Here is a 22852-nt window from a genome sequence, read left to right on the forward strand (position 1 = left end):
CCTGACATCAGTTACAGTTACTTACTTGCCAATCAGCAGATCAAATGTTTGTTCCATGACCTTCTGGATACCAAGTCGATCAATGTCTCTCATGGAAAAATACTGGATATCATAGTTCTTTAAAATAAAACTGTGATGAGATATAAAGGAAGGAGTCCTTAGTTTAAAGAGCATTTTAAATAAATGCATATTTGGGGGAGGGGGTGGGTTTGTTATAGTGACCTACAATAGACCAAGTCGAGCATCAGCCTTTCAAATGGAACATAATTGGCTAGGACGGGCCCTAAACTTCAGCCAAATGCATCAACTTACTGTTCAGGGGGGTCCACGTCTCTTAGACCAATATACACAATACTTGGGGAAGAGATACAAGGTTTGATCCAGGAAAATCCTGGTAGTTGTGGTACCTATGAAAGGGAGGAATGGACAGGATTAATCAAGAATTCTTGGTCTCACCAAGATCATCACCATGTGCTTCCTGGGTATGCAATCTACTTTCTTCTGCCACCCACAGGGTAAGTTTAGAGCAACACAGGACACACTCCTCGGGGAAGGAGAAGTGATGAAAGGTGGAAATGTTTCAGAAGGGCAGCTGAGGAACAGTAGTGCTTTCTCACGAAGAATAAAATCTCTAAGGTTGTCTTGGTTTCTCATTAACTTACCTAGTAGCTGGAATACTGCTGATTAGCCCTTTTCTATCCCATTGCACATTACTGACTTATTTACAGATTGGTTCTTGAAGCATAACCTGGTTGCCATCTCAAGTTGGCCAACAGCCGACACAGGACTTCTGCCCAATGAATAATCTTTGTAGTGTCCTGGTTTGACTTGGTCTCTCACTGAGGGGAGGGATATACAGAGTCTAGTCTATGCCTAACAGGGACTCCCATAGCTTCTGAGCTGCTCAGGAAAATGTTACCCAGAGGTCATCATGGTTTTATTTGTCTTCTAGATCAGTGTGTCTGAGAATATGGCCTGGGAGCCTCTAACCAAGAAGTCCTCAGGCTGTGGGTATACCAGTTGCTATAGTTACTATCCCTCCTTGCTTTCTTACAAGGTTATGAGCCCCCCCCCCCAAAGAACAGGGACCATGTCCTAGTCTTTATACCCCTAGCATCTGGCAGACTGCCTGGTCCATAATAGTGATGAACAAATGAAGGAGTGGTAATCCACACTCAACCCCACCCTTCACACAATCTTACTGAACTAGACCAACCCCAGCAAAACCCTGCAAGCATTCACCTTTCTTTCCATTTCGGCCCACTGACCTTGTCCTGTAGTTCTCTGAGGAGAAATGAAACTGGCTGTCCATGGAGATTTCCTGATGAAGTGGTAAGGGGTGTGTTGATGTCAGCATGGGCATCAACCCAGACAACGCAAAGGTCTGGGCAGTGTCGGGCATGGCCGCTAATGGTACCAATTGCCAGGCTGCAAAGAACAAATATAATCTTGAAGGCCCTCTGCTTGGCAAACATGACCAATAACAAATGTCCTCAGCCAAAACAACTTATACTCTCTCCACAGGGCAAAGCCAGGGCCTAGACGGAGGCTGGGTTTGGATGAAGCAAGACCTGTAGTTGTAGTTCCCAAAGATTAACCTTGAGTGATTTAGACAGGAAGAAATATAAAGCCCTAGAGATTCCAAGCTGGTGACTGGCTACCCTGCAGTGTGACAGATGTCACTGCTGTCCGCAAATCCACGTAATTTTATCCATTAGCCCTGGCTCAAAAAAGTACCTCAAATATTTGTTCAATGAATGAAATCAAGTTAAGCCAGACAAGATGGTGTACACCTGTAATCTTAGCTACTCAGAGAGCTGAGGTGAGAGGATCACATGAGCCCAGGAGTTCAAGACCAGCCTGGGCAACATAGTGACACTGTGTCTCCAAAAGTGAAAAAAAAGAAAATAAATCAGCCGGGCGCGGTGGCTCAAGCCTGTAATCCCAGCACTTTGGGAGGCTGAGACGGGCGGATCACGAGGTCAGGAGATCGAGACCATCCTGGCTAACATGGTGAAACCCCGTCTCTACTAAAAAATACAAAAAACTAGCCGGGCGAGGTGGCGGGCGCCTGTAGTCCTAGCTACTCGGGAGGCTGAGGCAGGAGAATGGCGTGAACCTGGGAGGCGGAGCTTGCAGTGAGCTGAGATCCGGCCACTGCACTCCAGCCCGGGCGACAGACCGAGACTCCGTCTCAAAAAAAAAAAAAAAAAAAAAGAAAAAAAAAAGAAAATAAATCTTGGTAAATGATATGGTCTATAGGTAACAACTCACCAAACTCTGAAAGAAAAGCTCTTGGAGACATTAACAGGGTAAACCAATTAAATACCTCATTTAGACCACTAAATCTACCTGCTTCCTAAGTAAAAAATCACTAAGTAAAAAGGTTTATTGCATGTTACCTTATATATATTAGCATGGCATTCAATTTTTTTTTTTTTTTTTGAGACAGAGTCTCGCTGTGTTGCCCAGGCTGGAGTGCAGTGGCACAATCTCATCTCACTACAACCTCCACCTCCTGGGTTCAAGCTATTTTCCTGCCTCAGCCTCCCGAGTAACTGGGATTACAGGCACATGCTACCGCACCTGGCTAATTTTTTGTATTTTTAGTAGAGATGGGGTTTCAACATGTTGGCCAGGCTGGTCTTGAACTCCTGACCTCAAGTGATCCACCCAGCTCAGCCTCCCAAAGTGCTAGGATTACAGGCTTGAGCCACCATGCCCGGCCTCAAATATTCTTAAAGTGTTTTTCTGTTTTTGCTTTTCCTTGTCCTTGGGCTCTGCTTAAATTAGGCAACTGTCCTGTCTCAATTCTAAGAATACACCTGATGAAATAAATGTGGGAGAGCTTCCCAGTAACCAAGGAATTTGACATACATGGGAAATGCAGCTTAAGCATCTTAGGACTTCAACCATCCTTGGTCAATATAGCATGAGACAACTATTCTAGGCTCCATGTCCCACACTGGTTGGGTCTTTTGAGGAATAGCATGGTCTAGTGAAAAGGCAGTGGATTAAGTCAGAATACTAGAGTTTTAGTCCAGGAAGAGCTGTGTGACTGAAGACAAAGCATCTAATTTCTTCAGACTTCAGTTTCCTTTTCTGTGAGATAGGGATAATAATAATACTTGACCTGTGTAAATCAGAGTTGCTTTGATGATTAAGGTAGTAATATATGTTATGCCACATAAAAGGAGCAGTGACCTAAAAATGCCTCTTCTTGAAAATGTTCAACATCTGTTCAAGTTACGCACTTATCCCTTCCTCTCTAGAATTTCAGATTGCCTAGGTTTTAACATTGAGCCGGTAATCAGTAACATGGCTGCAATACAGATAGCCACAAGAAAAGAAAACAAGATCTCTGGTAATCACATTGATAGGGGTCCCCAAACAGTGAGACTTGACCAGAAGTCAGACGAGAAGACAGACTAAATTTCCAGAGACCACACTGAGAAAGGAGGCAGGAAACTTGCCGACTGGTTACTTTAATTGAATGGCCTTGTCATCTCAGTAGAGAACCGGGGTGTGACCATTTTCTTCAACCTGAGTCTTTTTTTTTTTTTTTTCATCCCAAGGAGGAATCTACCTGCTTCACCAGATGTAACAAAGATTTCATTTCTGTTCAGTGATCTGAAAAGCTCTCTCAGCACCTCAGGGAAAATAATCACCGGAAGAGTCACACTGGATTTGAATTCCAGCTGTATTTCCTGGTTCTAGACCTTGCATAAGTTTTCTCTCTTTCTTATTTGTTTATTTTTAAGAGAACTGATCTCACTGTGTTGCCCAGACTGGCCTCAAACTCCTGGGCTCAAGCGATCCTCCCACCTCAGCCTCCTGAGTAGCTGGGCCTGCAGGCATGCACCACTGTGCCCATCTTGGATAAGTTCTCATATGTCTGTCCCTACATGCTTCCAGCAGTAAATGATAAAACCGTATCTACCACATAGCATTGTTAGCAGGATGAACTGAGAATATATATGGAGTGCTCAATACTCCTAGTACTTCAGTGCCTTTTTCCTACCAAAGACCTTCATTGCTTAGTTCAAATCACATCCCCTTGTGAAATCTATTTTAGTCCAGATTGATCTCTTTCTCCTTTGAAATTCTGTAGAATTCAATATTGTTGTTTTATTCCATGTATATTTATTTCATCTAGGCCTTAATATATCAGAAATTTCCTACAATCTGTAGCACTGCTGAGAAAATATCAGAACAGTGCTCAATCAAGTACATGCTGATTCAGGAGGAGACAGGATCAAAGGACTGACTGCATGAGTCACTAGGGTGCATATTGTGGAGGCAGAAAATGTATGCATGGCTGGGCACAATGGCTCACGCCTGTAATCCCAGCACTTTGGAAGGCCTTGGTGGAAGGATCGCTTGAGCTCAGGAGTTCAAGACCAGTCTGGGCAACATGGCCAAACCCCCTCTCCACAAGAAATACAAAAATGAGCCAGGCATGGTGGTGTGCACCTGTAGTCCCAGCTACTTGGGAGGCTGAGGTAGGAAGATGACTTGAGCACAGGAGGTGGAGGTTGCAGTGAGCCGAGATCATGCCACTGTACTCCAGCCTGGGAGACAGAGCCAGACCCTGTCTCAAAAAGAAAGAAAGAAAGAAAGAAAATGTAGTAACATGCCAAAGGGGATTTCTAACAGTTCTGTTAGCAGAAATGCTAACAAAAACTCTCAAATTCAGCCTATCAATGGACCTTTCTAATTCTCCAAAGTCAAAAGATAGTGTCTCAAGAAAGCTTCCCAGGAGACAAACATGTAACACAGTGCCTAGGAACCTTGCCTAGGCAGTTGAACCTCTGAACTTGCTGTGTCTGAATGTACTTTTCTTACTATACAATGTGTCATACAAAGAAAGCCACAGTGCCCCTTCAGCAGCTCAGGATCTTAGGCGTTTAAATGCTGTTTATTTTAATATCTACCCTAAAAATTCTGTAGAGTATTTTTCTCCAGATAAGGAAACAGGTAAAGAAGCTAAGTGATGAGCCCAAAGCACCATGTAATCCAGCCCCTCACCACCCCTGGCTCCCGGCTTACCTGTGGTCTCCTCCCAGTGTGACACAGCTGTAGCCATCTGACACAGCTCTGCTAACCACCTCAGCCAGTTCCTGGTTGGCAAGACCCACTGAGCGTGGATTCACTATCAGGTTGTTGTAGAGATCATCTTTGGGGACTGGAGTAAAACTCAAATCTCCATAGTCTTTTAGGTGGCAGCCTGGAAACAAATGAGGGATGGCAAGATGAATTTTCTGTGCTATCTCCAACTCTTACTAGCCTGGGCCACAATGATAATATGTGACAAAGTACACATCATAATCATTTTGTCACAGCAAAATTTAAAATGTCAAATGACTGTGGGAAGATTATCTTGATCCTATTATGAATAGTTTTGCAGATGTTGGAAACTGGAACTAAGAGATGTCAATTGACTTAACCCAACAATAAAAAAATGGTTAACAGTTAGACCTCAGATATTCCAGAGTGATAGAGTAGAAGTAAAATATCAAAAAGAACCAACAATTTTAAAGAAAATTAAGAACCAACAATTTTAAAGGAAATTAAGTACTATTAAGTTAGCAAAAATACACAGAGATTCTTTTTTTTTTTAAACTTTCTTTTTGTAGAAATGAGGTCTTGCTATGTTACCCAAGCTGGTTTCGAACTTCTGACCTCAACTGATCCTCCCACCTCAAACTCCCAAAGTGCTGGGATTATGGGCATGAGCCACCATGCCTGGCCAAGAAATTAACATTTTACAATCTTTTATAAATAAAAAGCCAATCTGAAACATCCTAAAAGAAATATCTAACATTTATTGATTATTTCCAAGATCCCAGGCATTGTTCTAACTGCTCAACATATATTCTTATTTAAGACTCAGAACAATTCTGTGAGGCAACTAAAATGTGCTTATTCTGTGGATGAGGAAACTGAAGCCAAAGAGAAGTAACCACCCAAGTTACACAGCTGTTAAGTGCCAGAATCAGGATCCGAATCTAGGCCATCCGGCTCCAGAGTTTGCACAGGTTGAGTACCCGTTATCCAAAGGCTTGGGACCAGAAGTGTTTTAGACTTTTTGTTTTATTTTTTCAGATTTTGGAATATTTGCATTATGTATATTGAGAAATCTTAGGGATGGAACTCAAGTCTAAACACAAAACTTGGGTTTCATACACACTTTATACACATAACCTGAAGGTAATTTTATATAATATTTTAAATCATTTTGTGCATGAAACAAAGTTTGTGCACACTGAACCATCAGAAAACAAAGGTGTCACTATCACAGCCACCCATGTGGACAATCTGATTGTTTGGCATCACCATCTTCCTGACTGTGAATTTATATGCTACTGATAGGCAGTAATTTTCTTGCTTTTTCACACATAGGTACTTAACAGCAGAAAATATGGCATACCATTAATACAGTGTGTTCAGGGTAACTTGTAATGTCATACTGGTGCTCAAAAAGTCTCAGATTTTGGAAGACTTCTGATTTTGGATTTCTGTATTAGGGATGCTCAACCTCTATCTTTTACTAGGCAATTTGTCTCCTAAGGAATTCCTCATGAGTCCAGCACTTTAAGAACTAGTGCTATATTCTCACAGCTTTGAATATTTTCCCACCTAAGTTGGATGCTACATTTAGGGTGAGAACTAAATAATCTGACTCCATCAAACAGGGATCTGAACTATCAGAGAACAGAACATTGACATAGATTGTATTCTTAGGGTCCCAGTATTGGTGGGGAAGGGGCAGTAACAAGGTAGACATGGCATATCTTAATATTGGCAGAGATTTGTGTTAAAGGTTTGGATTAAGAGCAGCATAGACTCATCATGAATTTAAATTATAATTTTGAGCTTTACCTCTTGAACCCAAACTCGATCCAAAGCCAAAATTCTGAGGAAATATAAAAATAAAAAATGACCATAACAGAAACCCATGAGGCCAACCAAGGAATTGCTACCAAGAGATATTGGAAACAAGACAGAAAACTTTATCCTATTCTTTTTTTCCTCCCCAGCCCTTGTGTCACCCAGACCTATTCTTAAAGGTAAGATACACCTACAGCAAGAATTCTGTATTTATCTTTTGGCCATTACACTTTAAGGAATAGTCGTATAAAAGGCCCTGACCTGGAGAAGATCCAGACAACTAGATAAAAAGGTAGTGGGGGCAGGGGTAGGAGGAGAAAAATATGACAACAGGCCAAAGACATTGTGAACCAAGAGAAAAATGTGAACCAAATAAAACATCTATAAAAATCTTCTATTAAAAAAAAGACAAAGCCGGGCGCGGTGGCTCAAGCCTGTAATCCCAGCACTTTGGGAGGCCGAGATGGGCGGATCACGAGGTCAGGAGATCGAGACCATCCTGGCTAACACGGTGAAACCCCGTCTCTACTAAAAAAATACAAAAAACTAGCCGGGCGAGGTGGCGGGCGCCTGTAGTCCCAGCTACTCGGGAGGCTGAGGCAGGAGAATGGTGGGAACCCGGGAGGCGGAGCTTGCAGTGAGCTGAGATCCGGCCACTGCACTCCAGCCTGGGCGACAGAGCGAGACTCCGTCTCAAAAAAAAAAAAAAAAAAAAAAAAAAAAAGACAAAAAGGTATGAGTAAAGTCATTATGGACTTCACCAAATCTCAAAATATGGAGAAGATACTTTAGACTTAAGAGAATGAAAGTTTTAATTAACCTTCAAGTCAATATCAAGTCTTTGCTCTGTTGACAACTCAATCCTGGACTGCACAGACTTTTTGTTTTGTTTTGTTTTTGAGACAGGGTCTTGCACTGTCACCCAGGCTGGAGTGCAGTGGCACAATCTTGGCTCACTGCAACCTCCACCTCCCGGGTTCAAGCAATTCTCCTGCCTCAGCCTCCTGAGTAGCCGGGATTACAGGTGTGTGCCACCATGCCCGGTAAATTTGTTTTTGTATTTTTAGTAGAGACAGGGTTTTGCCATGTTGGCCAGACTGGTCTCGAACTTCTGACCTCAAGTGATCCGCCTGCCTCAGCCTTCCAAAGTGCTGGGATTACAGGCATGAGCCACCGCACCCAGCCTACTGCACAGATCTTGAACAATTCCTGGATGTTTCTACTTTCACCTCCATGTTTATCTCAGCATTCTCCTTAAATCACATCAACCATTAGGTTCTTATTAGATGTAAGACACCAGGGTATGCCTGCTGATTTATAGTATTAGGTGTACAATTATAACAGATTTATACTCTTTATAAATTTATATTTTGGTCATTGCACTTTAAGGAATAGTCATATAAAAGGCCCCAAACTGGAGTTAAATAATATTAACTAACTTTTCAGAACTATTTGCCAAGTGCTTTCATTCAATCCTCATATGACCAAGAAGAAACACAGGGGAATTAAAGTGCTCAATCCAGTGGATATGTCACAGAACTTGGGGACTACCCAAGTCCAATCATGCAAACCAGGATGTAGACTCAGATAAACGTGAGAGAAAACAGTACTCACTTGTATTAGAAAAAAGCTGCACAAAGCCTAAAAAATGAACCTAAAGAGAATTTGGCAATCTTACAGCAATATTCCCCAGGAAGAGAGATTGAATTTCATAGGATTTTGGTCGCTAATTCAGGCCATCACTCTGCTCTCATTACAGGTGCTAGAAGGGTACTAACTTCTGTCGGGGGTTCATCAGGTTAATTCCCAACCTGGGTAGTGGATTCTGTCAACATTGTCCGACTCCATTTACTCCGATGCCATCTCACCAAACAGCCTTCTGGCTATTCAGTTGGTTTCCTACATGCCTTAATATGGGCAAGAGCTTCTAGACAGTGGACGCTGGAAGGACTACTGCTTCACATAATTATGCATGGGCACTTAGGTTGATCCAGCACCATTAGCATGAGTCTGTGGGTCTGAAAGCCTGATGAGCTATGCACTCAGCAACCTTGTGTTTCTGCATCCACAAAGCTAAGGGCCAGCCCCCTCTAAAGGGATTAATACCTTGAAAGGCCCTGCCTGAGTGGCCTACCTTCCTGCTCCCAACTCTGCTTTTTTTTTGCCCCCCTAGAATATTCAGGAAGAACCAACTCTGCTCTATAATCTGCACAGTTTCAGTGCCACGTAAGGACTTGTGACAATGAGTCCTAAAGGAGTCAAAGGAAGTTCTCTGAGGATCAGGGGTGTCAAAGAAGAACTCCTATGACAAATAGTTTGTACTTGCACTGTTTTGCTTTCTTCCCCCTCCTTCCCTTACTGGCAATTGAAATTCTCTGTAAAATTGGATGATAACGTGTATAACAGAGGTCCCAAACCTACTCCCCAGGTTTTACTACTGTATCCTTTTAGACTTTAATCTTTTTTTTCCCCTTTTCTTGGATTATTAGTAGAGACAGGGTCTCACTGTGTTTTCCAGGCTGGTCTCCAACCCCGGGCTCAAGTAATTCTCCCATCATGACCTTCCACAGAGCTAGGATTACAGGTGTGAACCACCATGCCTGGCCTAGTTATAAGCATAATACATAATATTAAGTAAGGTTATTAGAGTAAATTAACTGCCATAGCAACTCCCCCCAAATAATGGCTGAAACACAGTTTATTTCTTGTTCGTTTAGCATCCAGGGTAGGTATTCCAGGTCAGCAGGAGGCTTTCCTTTATGCGGTAATTCAGAGACCTGGCTTATGGCTCCCATATCTAGGACTTTGCCATCTGTGTGGCTAAGTCTAGGTCTCTCCAGGTTCAAGGCAGCAGGAGAGAAAGAAAGCACTGAGAAAGCACACCTCCTCTTTTCAAGACTCTGGCCTGAAAGTGGCACATTACTCCTGCTCACTTTTGGCACTGGCCAGCAAATGCAGGTCTAGCTTATGTCCAGAAGAGAGTGAGAATGGATTTTGGTGGATAGCTAGCAATCTATGCCACAGTGAGTACTTTTTTATTCTACTGCCATAACCTTTAAGAACAAAATATGAAAGTTGCTCTAGGATTACAAATTTATGTTAAACTATTCTAATTACAGAACTGAATCAACAAATATATGCCAGCCTGATGTCACCTCTTAAGAGCTTTCTCCTCTAATGCCCACTGTGCCAATAGTATTGAGGTACCCAAAGGACTGGTAGAACAGAACCCTAGTTCTAGGATTATCTGAATCCTGGTTCTAGTATGTTGTTGTAGAAAACATGAATTGTGACCCATCTGCTACAGTTTTTTTTCTTAAGAGGAGTGAGGAGGCTGATGGGATGTTAACATTTTGTAAGAGCAGGATGAACTGGGTAATATTAAAGCTATTCTTTTTTTTTTTTTTTTTTTGGAGACAGAGTCTTGATTTGTCACTCGAGTAGGGTGGAGTGCAATGGTGCGATCTCAGCTCACTACACTCTCCGTCTCCCAGGTTCAAGGGGTTCTCCTGCCTCAGCCTCCCAAGTAGCTGGGATTACAGGCATGCACCACCATGCCCAGCTAATTTTTGTATTTTTAGTAGAGACAAGGTTTCGCCATGTTGGTCAGGCTGGTCTTGAACTCCTGACCTCAAGTGATCCTCCCACCTCAGCCTCCCAAAGTGCTAGGATTACAGGCATGAGCCACCATGCCCAGCCTTAAAGCTATTTCTTTATCAGGGTGCTGTGGCAAATTCTTCTGGTTCATAGGTCATAAGAAATGGTCTCGCTAATTTTTCATGAAGCTTAGGGTAATGATGAAAAATGCAAACATTGTAATGTGTAAGGAATATGTGTCTGGCTGTTATGCCTGAGGGAACTTTCCCTTTCTCTAACTGTGCATCAAGTCAGCTCATCTGTAAGTCCAGGTCAGGTGAGACCTAGTGTTTCATTGCTGCTCTTTCTTCTCTTTTAAGAGGACATTGTAGGACAAGAGGAGCCTGAAACTTCAAGGAAGTTCTCATGTCAAACAGATTTGGAAGCAATGTGAAAGGCTCTCATTTTTCACTTACTGTTTATACACTGGCACAGCCTTGTAGGTTCTCTCCTGAGTGCTGGTAATAAAATCCACCGAGTACTACACTCTGATCTTTCAGGCCCCAGATGTTACCTTTGGCCTTGATAAACCTCTCCAGGCTCTATCAGAGTGGAACAAGAACACAAGTGCATCAACAGAATGATGCAACCAGGCGGTAAGGAAGAAATCAAAACAGCCTTACCTGACCTTAGCAATATCTGTGAACAGCACTTCTATTTCAGGGCTAGTGAGTAAATCCCTGAAAGAAGCCAGAGACAGGAAATGGATAATAATTGTCTGCCTCTACACACCACATTGTGCTACACATTCTACAGATAGGTGCGCATTCTCGCATCCTCTGCTGGTATCACTATCCACACATTGCAGAGGAAGAATTTCAGCAAGGCTAAATAGCTCCAACTGTTTAACAGCAGCTGAATCACCCTTTGGTTAGAGACTCATATATAATTGATGAGTGAGGTTTATTTTTTATTTTATTTTATTTGACAGCATAAGACTATCCCATTCTCCTTACTGCTGTGACCCCTGTTGCTACCAGGGCTCTTAGCAAGTCAAGAGAGATGGGTTTCAAAGTGGGCTGACACACAGTAGGGTCTGCTGAGCCACAGGCAGCCCATTGGTAGAATAACAGACATGGAGAAAAGCTAGGGGCCTCTTAGTGTGCAGTTTTTCCAAATTGTTTCTACATATGAATAGGATAGAAATGTTTGTGACTTGTCAGGAATAACAAATCAGTGAAATCAGGAGAAAAACAAAGACTCTGCATCCTCACTTGGTGCTGAGAGGGTACTAATGGCTTTTAAAATTACAGACTCAAATATTATACATGGCAGATTTAGCCCCATGCAAAAGGAATTCTTGGAAATTAATTTTAAAAATTTTTTAAATTGTTCGTTTTAGATGGAGTTTTGCTCTTTCACCCACGCTGGAGTGAACTGGCACGATCTTGGCTCACTGCAACCTCTACCCAACGGATCAAGCAATTCTCCTGCCTCAGCTTCCCAAGTAGCGGGGATTACAGGTACCTGCCACCATGCCCGGCTAATTTTTGTATTTTCAGTAGAGACAGGTTTCACCATGTTGGCCAGGCTGGTCTGGAACTCCTGACCTCAGGTGATCCACCCGCCTTGGTGTCCCAAAGTGCAAGGATTATAGGTGTGAGCTGCCACGCCCAGCCGAATTCCTGGAATTTTAAAGGGATGCGACTGCTAATTGTTAGAACAAGGTTGTACCTGAAATACTAGCTTATTAAAAATAAAGTTGCAATGTTACTAGAAGCCCAAACTGAAGGGTGGGGAATGGGGGATGCCGGGGTTAATTCAGGCCATTTGAAGTAAGTAGAATTTCTATTATCCATAAAATGTAATTTGGGCAATAACCTTTGGAGAGACTGTTGTTTAGGTAAACTCATTTGGTTACTACCAATAAAATGCAGAGATCTGAATTTTATTTGGTGCATTTAACTCCCAAAGACTGTACAACCTCAAGAACCTTGTCTCTATTTTTTTGAGATGATCTTACTCTGTCACCCAGGCTGGAGTGCAGTAGCACAAACATGGCTCATTGCAGCCTCAACCTCTCAGGCTCAAGCAATTCTCACATATCAGCCTCCAGAGTAGCTGGGACTACAGGCATGCGCCACCACACCTGGCTAATTTGTATTTTTTTGTAGAGACAAGGTTTCTCCATGTTGCCCAGGCTGGTCTCAAACCCCTGGCCTCAGGCAATCCACCCGCCTCAGCCTCCCAAAGTGCTGGATTACAGGTGTGAGCCACTGTGCACCCAGCCAAAGAACCATGTGTCTTGAGATATCTGTCCCAGTTCATTTCTTCAGAGTTCCAGAGGAGACAGCTCCAACCAGCCCTTGTAACATCTCCTGCCTCCCTACTCTGCTCTCATGTTGCCTCCATGACAGATAGGTTTCTCAGAGGCAGTGAGGACCATGACTGAGAAAGACAGGGGCACAGATAGTGGCACTGGGGACTCAAGGAAAGTGACTGTGGGGATCCAGGCCAGTCACTTTGGAACATATCCATCTAACATACACCAGCGTTAACCTCGAGAGCAAATGATACAAATATGGTGTTAATAGATGCCTTTGCATGAATGTGATCCTTGAGTTAAAATATATATATGAATACAAAATACACTTGAAAATTTAGTTCAAGATAGTAACTGAGATGATTTACAACACCAGTTATATGTTTCCTGCTAATTGGCTCTCCAGCTACATCTGTCCTTCTTGCCTAAGGAGAACAGATGCTGTCATCTTCTAATGATAGGCTTTGGAATGTACACCCCTCTGAGCACCTGTAGACCATGATGAGCCAGCTCAGGCTTTCTCAGACAGACTGTCAGCTGATGGCACCCTAGTACACCCTAGAACCCGGTTCCAGCACAGGCAGGGGTGGAGGTAAGAGGAGGATTGCTCTGGCTTCATGAAGTCACATAACCATATCCATTCAGAACGAGACTGTTGAGCTCCTCTGAGAAGACAAGACCTGCTATTATTAACATGTTGATAAAACTTCAGTCTTTCCAGTAGCTAACAAGAAGAAGAAATAGCAACAGTCCCCAGGAATAAAATACTGTTCTTTAGAGCATGTGATGTTTGAAAATTGTTTACACCTTGGTGCAGTGCTCTACACCTGTAATCCCAGCACTTTGGGAGGCTGATGCGGGTGGATCACTTGAGGTCAGGAGTTCGAGACCAGCCTGGCCAACATGGTGAAACCCTGTTTCTACTAAAAATATAAAAATTAGCTGGACATGGTAGCACATGCCTGTAGTCCCAGCTACTTGGGTGGCTAAGGTAGGAGAATCACTTGAAGCCAGGAGGCAGAGATTGCAGCGAGGTGAGATCGCACCACTGCATTCCAGCCAGGGAGACAAAGTGAGACCCCATCTCAAAAAAAAAAAAAAAATAATAATAATAATGGTTACACTCTGCCTTGTTCCAGAAAGAATTTTTAAAAAGACACATCAGGCTGGTGACTACAGCTTTGCAAATTACCAGTTTTGATGGGTAGCTCCCTGCCCCAGACCCTGGGCTAGCATCCTGGTGAGTCTGCCCAAGAAACCTCAAAGCAGCAGACTGCATTCCCTACTACTTTGGGCTGAAAGCACAGAATACTCAGACAGCCTCAGTTAGCCAAATGCTACACTGGATGCAAAGAAAAGAAGCCCTGCCATCTGCCCACTAACTTCCTAGGACAGTCCAGATCTCTAGTCAGGTTCAGTTTCTAAACCTGTCCTACCTCACATAGTGGTTTCAATGAGATAACAAGGAAAGACCTGACACATGCTAGAGATTACAGATTAGTTCAACTGGATGAGGCATCTTTGTGGTTTTTCTCCCCACCCTATCCTTTTCCTTTTTCTTGAAACTGATGGTGTAACCTAAGACTTCCCAAAATCTGTAATATTGCTATGTCATTTTAATAAAACAGTTTCTGGTGAGAAGTAGCAAACAGGCTGGCCGTGGTGGTTCACGCCTGTAATCCCAGCACTTTGGGGTCCAAGGCAGGAGGATTGCTTGAGGCCAGAGTTCAAGACCAGCCTGGGCAACATAGCAAGACCCCATCCCTACTAGAAAAAAAAAGAAGTGGCAACCAAAGCAGACCCACTGATTTCTCACTGGAACGGCTCTTAAAGAGTCCTGCTCTCACACATAGTTTGAATTTCCTGCATTCCCTATAAAAGAATATAAAGGCAAGGCCAAGTAAATCTTAGAACACCGCTTCTCTGAAATCCCTAACCACAATGCCACAACCTGCAGTGACTCAACTCTTGGGTCACACAGGAAGGTGTTTTCTACTTCTTTTTCTAGGCTGTGGTTCTCTTCTCTTGGCAGAGAGGAGGGAGCCAGAAAGGGTCCATTTTTCTTCCCTTCAAAGCTGAGCATTACCACATATATTTATTCTCAATACTGGATTACAGGTGTGAGCCACCGTGCACCCAGCCAAAGAACCATGTGTCTTGAGATATCTGTCCCAGTTCATTTCTTCAGAGTTCCAGAGGAGACAGCTCCAACCAGCCCTTGTAACATCTCCTTCCTTCAAGGTTTGGTCATTAATAGAGAGGGATAAGTAAAGGTATTCAAAGATTAAATTATTTAAGTCAACCACTGTAATCTCTTAGGTTCTGCCTCTGAATTGTACTAATTTGGATATTAAAATAACAATGCCACATCTGTCTAAACTAACTAGAGGTCAGCCTTACTTGAAGAAAGCAGTCATTATCTACTGCTGTCCCAGTTTAAAAATGTATCTCAAAAAAGGGAGCAATAACTCGTCATTACTACCTATTAGCGTTTTTGGTTTTGTTTTTTTTTGTTTGTTTTGGTTTTTTTTTGAGACAGGGTCTGGTTCTGTTGCCCAAGCTGGAGTGCAGTGGTGTGATCTCAACTTACTGCAACCTCCGTCTCCTGGGCTCAAGCCATCTTCCCACCTCAGCCTCCCAAGTAGCTGGGACTACAGAAGCGCACTACCACACCCAGCTAATTTTTTTTTTTTTTTTTTTTTGGTAGAGATAGGGTTTTGCCATGCTACCCAGGCTGGTCTTGAACTCCTGGGCTTAAGTGATCCACCTACCTTGGCCTCCCAAAGTGCTGGGGTTACAGGTGTGAGCCATCACATCCGGCCCCTACTAGTATTTAGCTTGCAAGAGTTAAAGTTTGATATTTGGCAGTTATCCTTTGAGTCATACATTTTTAAAAATCTGGGAGACCAGGTGGCTTCTAAGTAGCAGATCATTTTCAGAGAAACAAAATACTGGTTCGGGAAGACTCATCAAGGGTTGTGATGTGAATGAAGTTACAGGAGAAAGCTAAGATGCTTTGCTCCCTCTTTTCCTTCAACAAAAGTATACTGTGTGCCTAGCACTCCGCCAAATCCTAGGGATGCAGAAATAAGGTATGGTGCAGACTTCAAGGAGCTCACAGGCTGGTGAGATGTCAGGCAGAGAAAGTGGCAGCCCAGCCCAGTGCTAACTGCTATGAACCAGCTGTGCAAAGGGTGTGGCGGGAACAGAGATCCAGGAAGAGAAGGGTCAGGAGAACTTCTCAGAAGCAGCAATATCTGAGTCTGGAAGACATTAGCCAGGAATAAGAGAGGAGGAGGAAATGCTTACTGCAGAGGAGAGAATACCTTCAGCCCTATAGAAAAATGCACAATTCCTCTGAACCCAGAGTGCACCTAGAGGACTGCAAAGAGATGTGGCAGGAGGAGGGGGCAAGGCCCAGATCCTAAATGTGGTGGGGAACAACTATGGTTTCTAAGCCAGGAAGACAAATCAAATCTGCATTTTGGATCTAGTGCTCAGACAGCAGTGTAGAAAATGACCTGGAGAAGCAAAGTGCCACAGGAAGCTAAAGAAAGAAATGAGAGGGAACAGAGAGTCTAGCAATAGAGGGACATGGGAAGGGAGGGAGAAGATGGTAAGTTCAGTCTGGGATATATTGACATTGACATGTTAGAGACTATCCTGTTGAAAGTACATGGAGACAGGTTAATGGATAATTCTAGGCAATAGTCAGTGGCTCACAGCATCACTGAAATGTCACCTCTGATGAAGTATACATCATCATAGAACATGTCGTAGAACACAGGGCTCTAAACAGAGAAATTCTGCAGACAAATGACCTAGATTCTTCTACAAATAAACTGCAAAGAAGAAAAAAAAAAGAGAACCTATAAAGGTCTTAAAATATAAAGCAATATGGACCTTACTTGAATTCAACTCAAACTTAAATACAAAAAAAAAAAAAAAAAAAAAAGAAACCTAAAAAGTGTAACTTAATCAGGCAATGTGAATAATACTAATTAAAAATTAAGAGGCTTAATTCTCCCTGTTGAAAATAAAGAAAGAGACCTCCCTTCCTTTTATTTCATAATTTCTCTATGCTTTTCAAACTTATGTGAATCTTCACAATGACTAAATAGGCCTCTCACAAGTCTCACAACGCAGGAATGTTTCTTCAAGGACCCAGGGAGCCATGTCCTGGAGATGCACACATTTAGGGAGATAGTGCCTCAACCTCTCAGTTCCTACAGAAGGGTAACAGCCTAACTCCCATGGGTACAGATGGTGAGCACCTTGCTCCAAGTTGCAAAACCACCTCCTATGTTAAGATACGAGAAGTCTGTTTCCCTTCTGAGTGGCCATAATAAAGTTAGGATACACTGTGTGTGATAAAAGATGCTGTCCAGTCCATGAAACAAGATATCTGATTTACTCCAAAATGGTCTGGAGGTGGTATAAAAAACATTGCCTTGTATTGGTGATGATGCTGGCTGATGGATATATCAAGTCAGTTATGTTACTATCTCTACTTTCATTATGTTTGAACACTTCCATAACAAAAAGTTAAAAAGATGAGCTGCATGGAAGACATCTGTATACAGGTTTGCAGTTAGGAGGAAAAATAAGTATTAGAGATACAGTTTTTGCTGGGCATAGTGGCTCATGCCTATAATCCCAACACTTTGGGAGGCTGAGGCGGGAAGATTGCTTACATCCAGGAGTTTGAGACCAACCTGAGGCAACACAGTGAGACCTCATATCTAAAACAAAAAGAAAAAAAGAAACAAAATTAGCTAGGCATGGAGGCACAAGCCTATGGTCCAAGCTACCTGGGACACTGAGGTGGGAGAATTACTTGAGCCCACAAGGTAGAGGCTGCAGTGAGCCAAGATGACACCACTGCATTCTGGCCTGGATGACAGAGCAAGACCCTGTCTCAAAAAATTAAAAAAAAAAATAGAACTTTGGGTGGCATCAGCATACAGGTGACAGTAAAGCCATGGAAGCAAATTGCCAACCAAGACAGGATAAAGCAGGAGAATCAAGGACAGAATCCTGAGAACACCAACATGTAAGGAGTAGGTAGAAAAAGAGGATGTAGGCCAGATGCAGTGGCTCACACCCATAATCCCAACACTTTGGAAGGACCGAGGCAGGAGGATCACATGAGGTCAGGAGTTCAACACCAGCCTGGACAACATAGTGAGACCCTGTCTCTAAAAAAAATAAGTTAGCTGGTGTGGTGGCATGTGCCTGTAGTTCCAGCTACTTGGGAGGCTAAAGTGGGAGGATCGCTTGAGCCTGGGAGGTCGAGGCTGTAGTGAGCTGAGATTGTACCACTGTACTCCAGCGTGGGTGACAGAGTGAGACCCTGTCTCAAAAAAAAAAAAAAAAAAAAAAAGAAAGGATTTACTAGAGGAATTTGAAAAGTTGAAGCCAAGAGAGAATAGTGTTGGTTTCAATAAAGAAAGCAAGATTAGTGGTGTAAATAAAGTGAATATTATACTGTTCATCTTATTAGGAAGTAGGTCAGATACTGCAGCAATACTAGGTTTACTGCAATGATGGCCTACGAAGCCACATTATAACAAGCTGAAATGTGAAAGGGCAATGAGAAAGCCAGGAAGTCGGCTCTGAAGAAAAACAAAATAACTGGACAACAGCTAGAGGGCTACCTAAGGTCAAGGGGGATGGTGGAGGGTAAGGGTTGCACAATTAATTACCAAAAGGACAGGTTAGGAGAGAAGAGCCATGACACGAGGTGAGAGGAGGGATAATGCTGGAGCAGGGACTGTCGGAGGGCAGGGGGTCTAGAGTATAGGTAGAGGCACTGCTGAGTGTTAGTTACCCAAAACTCATTCTTCCCTTTTTCCACAGAGAAAAGGCTTTTAGCTGGGAGCATAACCTCTTAGAATAGACTACATTCTACATGCTACATGGGGCGGGTGCAGAGGCTCACACTTGAGGCTGAGGAAGGTAGATCACAAGGTCAGGAGTTCAAGACCAGACCAGCCTGGCCAAGATAGTGGAACCCCATCTCTACTGAAAATACAAAAAATTAGCTGGGCGCAGTGGCAGGTGCCTGTAATCTCAGCTACTATGGAGGCTGAGGCAGAGAATTGCTTGAACCTGGGAGGTGGAGGTTGCAGTGAGCCGAGATCATGCCACTGCACTCCAGCCTGGTTGACAGAGTGAGACTCCGTCTAAAATAAATAAATCAATAAATAAACAAACAAACGAACAAACTACATTTACTAACCTCACTTGTAACTGGATGTGGTCATGTGAACTAGTTCTGGACAATAAGATAAGCAGAAGTGTCCCGCAGCAACTTCTTGGGAGGGGAAGAGAACTGCTGTTGCCCCTTTCTTTGTTCATTCTTCCATCCTGCTGCTGAGGCTACAGCCATCTGGCACCATTAGGCAGAGGCCTTGCCAGTTGCACCAGATAAGAATCTAGGTCTGAACTTAAAGGAACAGAACCGCAAAACCAGCTCTGGACTACTTTCCAAACTGTTTGAGAGTCAAATGAACTATTTTTCTTTCCACTGTTACTTTCGAGCCCTTACCATGGGCACTCTTATCTATGGTATCCATTTCAATGCCAAAAACTGCAATTATTTTTGCATCAACCTAACACAGGAACTAGACTCTCATCCTCTAAGGAGGGTGTTAAAAAAGGTTCTGTCAATACAACTGATTTGGGGGATGACAGGGAGAAAGCTGAGAGAGTCCCTACCCAAGTTGGAAAAGCATGAGCTTGAGGATCATGAGATGGCTGTAGTGGGAAATGAGGGAAGGAAGACCCTGAGAATGAGGGCTCTTCAGAAGCTGGAGGTGAAGATCATACATTTAGGATGATTTTTTAAAGATTTTTGAAACTATTTATATTTTTGTTTTTCAAATGATCACTTTTAAGTGGACTTTCTGTAACAATGTATAACTCAAAAATGTGCCGAGTATCTATCTGAGCCACACAGACCCTTAGAAAGCTTTTCTGTGTAGTCTTCCTTAACGCAAGTCTTTGCGAATGTTTCACTTTTACTGTAGGATCTTGAATACATTTCACAATAATGAAGCTATAAAGTTTTTATGCAGTGCATTCATTATAAACTATAAATAACATTTCTATTAAAAAGAAAGCTGGGTAGTTCAGTTTCTTTCTTTGTAATAAGAGCCAAGAAGACTGAGAAGTTGATTGGACAATCCAAAATTCGGGTGGCATATGGCAAGAAATGAGGTTCTTCACTCCTTCTCAACTCTACTACTGACCTTGGGAAAGTTTCTGAACCTCCTCAGGTCATACTTTGTTTTTTGGTTTTTTTCCTCTCTTTTTGACACCAGAGTACAGTGGTGCCATCTTGGCTCACTGCAACCTCTGCCTCCTGGATTCAAGCAATTCTCCTGCCTCAGCCTCCAGAGTAGCTGGGATTATAGGCACCCGCCACCACGCCCAGTTAATTTTTGTATTTTTAGTAGACACAGGGTTTCACCATGTTGGCCAGGTTGGTCTCAAGCTCCTGACCTCAGGTGATCCACCCGCCTCGGCCTCCCTAAGTGCTGGGATTACAGGCCTCATGAGTCACCACGCCCTGCCCCCATAGTTTCCTTTTTTTAAAAAAATTATCAGCATTTATTTACAGATCAAAACAATGCGCTGAATAACAAATTGAAGAGTTTTCAGATATACTGCATTATGTTCATATACAGCATTATGTTCCTAAGAAGCCAGAACTTCAAGTGACCTTCCTCGTTCTTAATATACATTCTATATTTAAATGTTTCTTCTTAAATTGTGATAATATACCTAAAATTAAGTTTAGTAGCATTAAGTACATTCATATTATTGTGTAACTAACCATCACTACCATCATCCATCTCTAGAACTCATCTTTTTTTTTTTTTTTTTTTGAGACGGAGTCTCGCTCTGTCGCCCAGGCTGGAGTGCAGTGGCGCGATCTCAGCTCACTGCAAGCTCCGCCTCCCGGGTTCACGCCATTCTCCTGCCTCAGCCTCCCGAGTAGCTGGGACTACAGGCACCCACAACCGCGCCCGGCTAATTTTTTGTATTTTTAGTAGAGACGGGGTTTCACCGTGGTCTCGATCTCCTGACCTTGTGATCCGCCCGCCTCGGCCTCCCAAAGTGCTGGGATTACAGGCGTGAGCCACCGCGCCCGGCTCCAGAACTCATTTTGCAAAACAAACTCTGTACCCATTAAGCAATGATTAACTCCCCATTTCCTTCTCCCACCAAGTCCTAGTAACTGCTATTCCACTTTGTTTTTATAAATTGGACTACTCTAAAAACTTCATATAAATGGAATCATGCTGTATTTGTTCTTTTGTACCTGGCTTATTTCACTTAGCATAATGTCCTCAAAGTTCACCCATATTGCAGCATATGTCAGGTTTCTTTGTTTTGTTTCTTAAACAGAGATGAGGCTTTATTCTGTTGTCCATGCTGCTGGACTGGAATGCAGTGGTATGATCACAGCTCACTGCAGCCTCAACCTCCTGGGCTCAAGCAATATTCCTGCCTCAGCCTCCAGAGTAGCTAGGACTACATGCATGCACCAGCACACCTGGCTTTTTTTGTGTGTGTGTGTGGAGGTGGGGTCTCACTAAGTTGCCCAGGCTGGTCTCAAACTCCTGGACTCAAGCAATCGTCCCGCTTCAGCCTCCCAAAGTGCTGGGATTACAGGCATAAGCCACCCCACCCAGCCCTGCTTTTTAAAGACTGAATAATAGTCCATTATATGTATGTACCACATTTTGTTTCTCCATTCATCCATCAATGAACACTTGGGTTACTTCCACCTTTCAGCTATTGTTAATACTGCTATGAACATGGGTACGCAACTACTTCAAGATCCTGCTTTCAATCCTTTTGGGTACATACCCAGAAGTGGAATTGCTAAATCATATAGTAATTCTATTTTTAATTTTTAGAGGAGTACCATACTGTTTTCCATAGCAGCCCCATTTTATGTTCCTACCAATAGTGTACAAGAGTTTCAATTTCTCCACATCTTCATCAACACTTCTTATTTTCTGTTTTGATAGTAGCCATCCTAATGGCTGAGGTGGTCAAAATTTGCTTTTTACAAATTTTGAAAATGGGATAATAGCAAATGCCTAGCACAGTGTCTAGAAGATGGTAAATGTTAAGTATCAAAAACTTTTGATAAGAGGTATTAAGTTAAATAAAAGGTATTAAGTTAAAATCTTTTCTGTCATAAATGGGAAATATACGACTACATTGAAATTTGCCAAATCCCAACAGTGTCTATTATAGATTTCCCTCTATGCAGGCACATCACTGAGTTTTCACTAAGGCATTAGCAAATTACTGATTATGTATTCACCTCCTCAAAGGAATCTGCAGCCGAGCACAGTGGTGCACATCTGTAATCCCAGCTACCCAGAAAGCTGAGACAGGAGGCTTGCTTGAGCCCAGAAGTTTGAGGCAGTAGTGTACTATGATTTTGTCTGGGAATAGCCCCTGCACTCCAGCCTGGGCAACATAGTGAGACCTATCTATAAAATAAAAGAATCTGCAATATAAAGGAGGCCCAGAAAATGAAAAGCTTGAACCCAAAGAAACAGGTCACTATTAGTGACATTCCATGTGGGATTGGAGTGGGCCCTAAAGTGATGCCACTTATCAGCTCATGCCTCAGCTCCTATTCTTCTGCTACAGGTGGCCCATCCCCCAAGGGGACTGTGGCACAGATGAGGTCCAAAGCAGGTTTGGTCTTTGCTAGATCTCTAAAGGAAATATAAAGCCAATTTGCTAGACATTTACTTTTCCAAATACATATCAGAATGACTTTAGAAATCGAAGAACCCAGCACTTTACTAACCTTAAACAAACAAGCTCATTCCAATAATTTAGCTTCCAGTCACATATGCAGACCCTAGGCAAAGACTTTTTTGCGGGGAGTGGGACAGATGCTGTACTTTCATTTCTTCCTTGCTGTGGAAATAGACTCTTAAAAAATGTAGAGATGGGGTCTTGCTACATTGTCCAGGCTGATCTTAAACTCCTGGCCTCAAGTAATCTTCCCACCTTGGCCTCCCT

At 42.8% G+C, this 22852-nt stretch overlaps 1 protein-coding gene across 1 annotated transcript in view; it reads right to left on the reverse strand.

Annotated features, from left to right (window-relative positions):
• LOC105472868 (arginase 2) overlaps positions 1-22852 on the reverse strand; it is a 36764-nt gene that overhangs the window by 6425 nt on the left and 7487 nt on the right. Inside the window, exons 3-6 of the mRNA XM_011726422.3 lie at positions 5050-5227; positions 1269-1428; positions 313-407; positions 26-130 (exon numbers count right to left, since the gene is read on the reverse strand). Of these exons, the coding sequence (XP_011724724.2) occupies positions 26-130; positions 313-407; positions 1269-1428; positions 5050-5227 (538 nt within the window). The remainder of the gene's footprint in view (positions 1-25; positions 131-312; positions 408-1268; positions 1429-5049; positions 5228-22852) is intronic.

Source organism: Macaca nemestrina, chromosome 7 (genome assembly GCF_043159975.1).
Source record: "Macaca nemestrina isolate mMacNem1 chromosome 7, mMacNem.hap1, whole genome shotgun sequence".
NCBI classification, from domain to species: Eukaryota; Metazoa; Chordata; class Mammalia; order Primates; family Cercopithecidae; genus Macaca; species Macaca nemestrina.